We start from the raw sequence: 1,700 nt of genomic DNA on the forward strand, positions 1-1,700 counted from the left end.
GCCTGTGGGGTCCCAGGGACACGCACGTCGCTGCCCAGGCAGGCGGCCAGGGGCGGGAGCACGGGGTTGAGCTGCTCCGTGGGGCAAGGCCAGGGCAGGCTGTTGTCCCGGCGACACAGGGCCTCGGTTCCCGCAGCTGAGGGGAAGCCGTCCAGGGGCAGGTGCGTGTAGAGGAGGCAGCTGGGTCGGGGGAGGGCAGGGGACACAGAACACGGTCAGCAGGGACGCGCGGGGAGCATAGTGAGGGCCAGGTCCCCACCCCGCCGGGCCGGCCCTCACTTCTCCGTGGAGCGCTGCTCGGCAGGCCGGAACGTGCAGGCCTCGGTCACCCGCAGTTGCAGGAGGGCCGCCTCGTAGTAGGTGCTGGGAAGCAGGACCCCGTAGTCCTGGGGGGAGGGGTGGAGGTAGGTACTAGGCCCCGTCCCTGGGGCCCTGGTCCACCCCCTCAGCCCCCGCCTCACCAGGAGCACCCCCTCAGCCTCCACGAGCAGGGCCCAGGTGCCGGGGTTCAGCACAAAGGGCTCCCCGAAGCCCCTCTGGGGCACGGTGACAAAGGCAGGCTCCGTGCTGGGCGGGAAGGTGACAGGCTGGCTCTGCTCCGTGCCTGAGGACGTGGACCATGAGACTCCTAATCTCAACCCACGGGCCACCCTAGGCTGCAGGTCCCCCAAGGCACCGCCAGGCCCCCACCCACACATGGACCCCTGGTGGGGCTGGGGCAGATGTGGGGGGTAGGGGGTGGGTCAGGAGCAGTTGGGGCAGGGCTGGGCAGCAGGGGTGGGGCAGCAGGGTGGGCACGGGGCTGGGACAGGGCTGGGGCAGGGCAGGCAGTGGGGCAGGCAGCAGGGGTGGGGTGGGTAGCAGGGCTGGGGCAGGGCTGGGGTGGTGCGGGCAGCAGGGCTGGGGTAGGGCTGGAGCAGGGCTGGGGCAGGGCTGGGGTGGTGCGGGCAGCAGGGCTGGGGTAGGGCTGGAGCAGGGCTGGGGCAGGGCTGGGGCAGGGCTGGGGCGGGGTGGGTAGCAGGGCTAGGGTAGGATAGGGAACAGGGCTGGGCAGCGGGGCGGCCCCCAGGCACTCACAGTTGGTGCAGGTGGCAAGCTTGCCCTCCTCCTGCATAGAGACTCGGCCGCTCACGCTGGTGGGCCCGCGGTTGACGTACCGGAAGACGAGCCGGAAGAGGTCAGGGGAGGTGACGTTCAGCCTCACCACGATCCTGGGCTGGGGGGAACGGGGACACGGAGCGTCCAGGTCGCCCCTCCCTGGCCCTTCCCAGCCAGGTCCGCCCCCCCACCCCGGGCCCCCCACCCCCACCGCGGGCAGCTCCTCAGCCACCTGGACCGGTGACATCTGCGCGTAGCCCCTCCAGCTGAAGCTCTCGAACTCGAGGGGGTTGAATCCGAAGCGCACGGTGTGGCCCTCGGGCGTGGCCGCCTCCTCCAGCTCCAGGCGCAGGTGGTGCAGGTCAGGGAGGTAGTGGTCCCGCGCCGGCCTGGCGACAACAGGGGCGGTCAAGGGCAGCCTCTCGGGCTCCCTCCCCCCAGCCCCAGCGGGGGGCACTCACTCGCTGCAAGTGAGGCCCTGGGTGTTGGGGCGGCACCGGCACGCGCCCGTCCGCGGGTCACAGCCCTGTCCCAGCGCACCGCCGACGTCACACCGGCAGCCTGCAGCAGAGGGAGCCGGGTCAGCGCCGCCGCCGCAGCCG

At 72.5% G+C, this 1,700-nt stretch overlaps 1 protein-coding gene across 1 annotated transcript in view; it reads right to left on the minus strand.

Moving 5' to 3' along the window:
- Positions 1 to 1,700, minus strand: part of LAMA5 (laminin subunit alpha 5) — a gene marked incomplete at its 5' end in the record, with an annotated part of 44,002 nt that overhangs the window by 18,217 nt on the left and 24,085 nt on the right. The window contains 6 exons of the mRNA XM_029917993.1: positions 3 to 180; positions 280 to 386; positions 462 to 604; positions 1,078 to 1,216; positions 1,331 to 1,487; positions 1,560 to 1,659. Of these exons, the coding sequence (XP_029773853.1) occupies positions 3 to 180; positions 280 to 386; positions 462 to 604; positions 1,078 to 1,216; positions 1,331 to 1,487; positions 1,560 to 1,659 (824 nt within the window). The remainder of the gene's footprint in view (positions 1 to 2; positions 181 to 279; positions 387 to 461; positions 605 to 1,077; positions 1,217 to 1,330; positions 1,488 to 1,559; positions 1,660 to 1,700) is intronic.

This window comes from Suricata suricatta, chromosome 12 (genome assembly GCF_006229205.1).
Source record: "Suricata suricatta isolate VVHF042 chromosome 12, meerkat_22Aug2017_6uvM2_HiC, whole genome shotgun sequence".
Lineage (NCBI taxonomy): Eukaryota > Metazoa > Chordata > Mammalia > Carnivora > Herpestidae > Suricata > Suricata suricatta.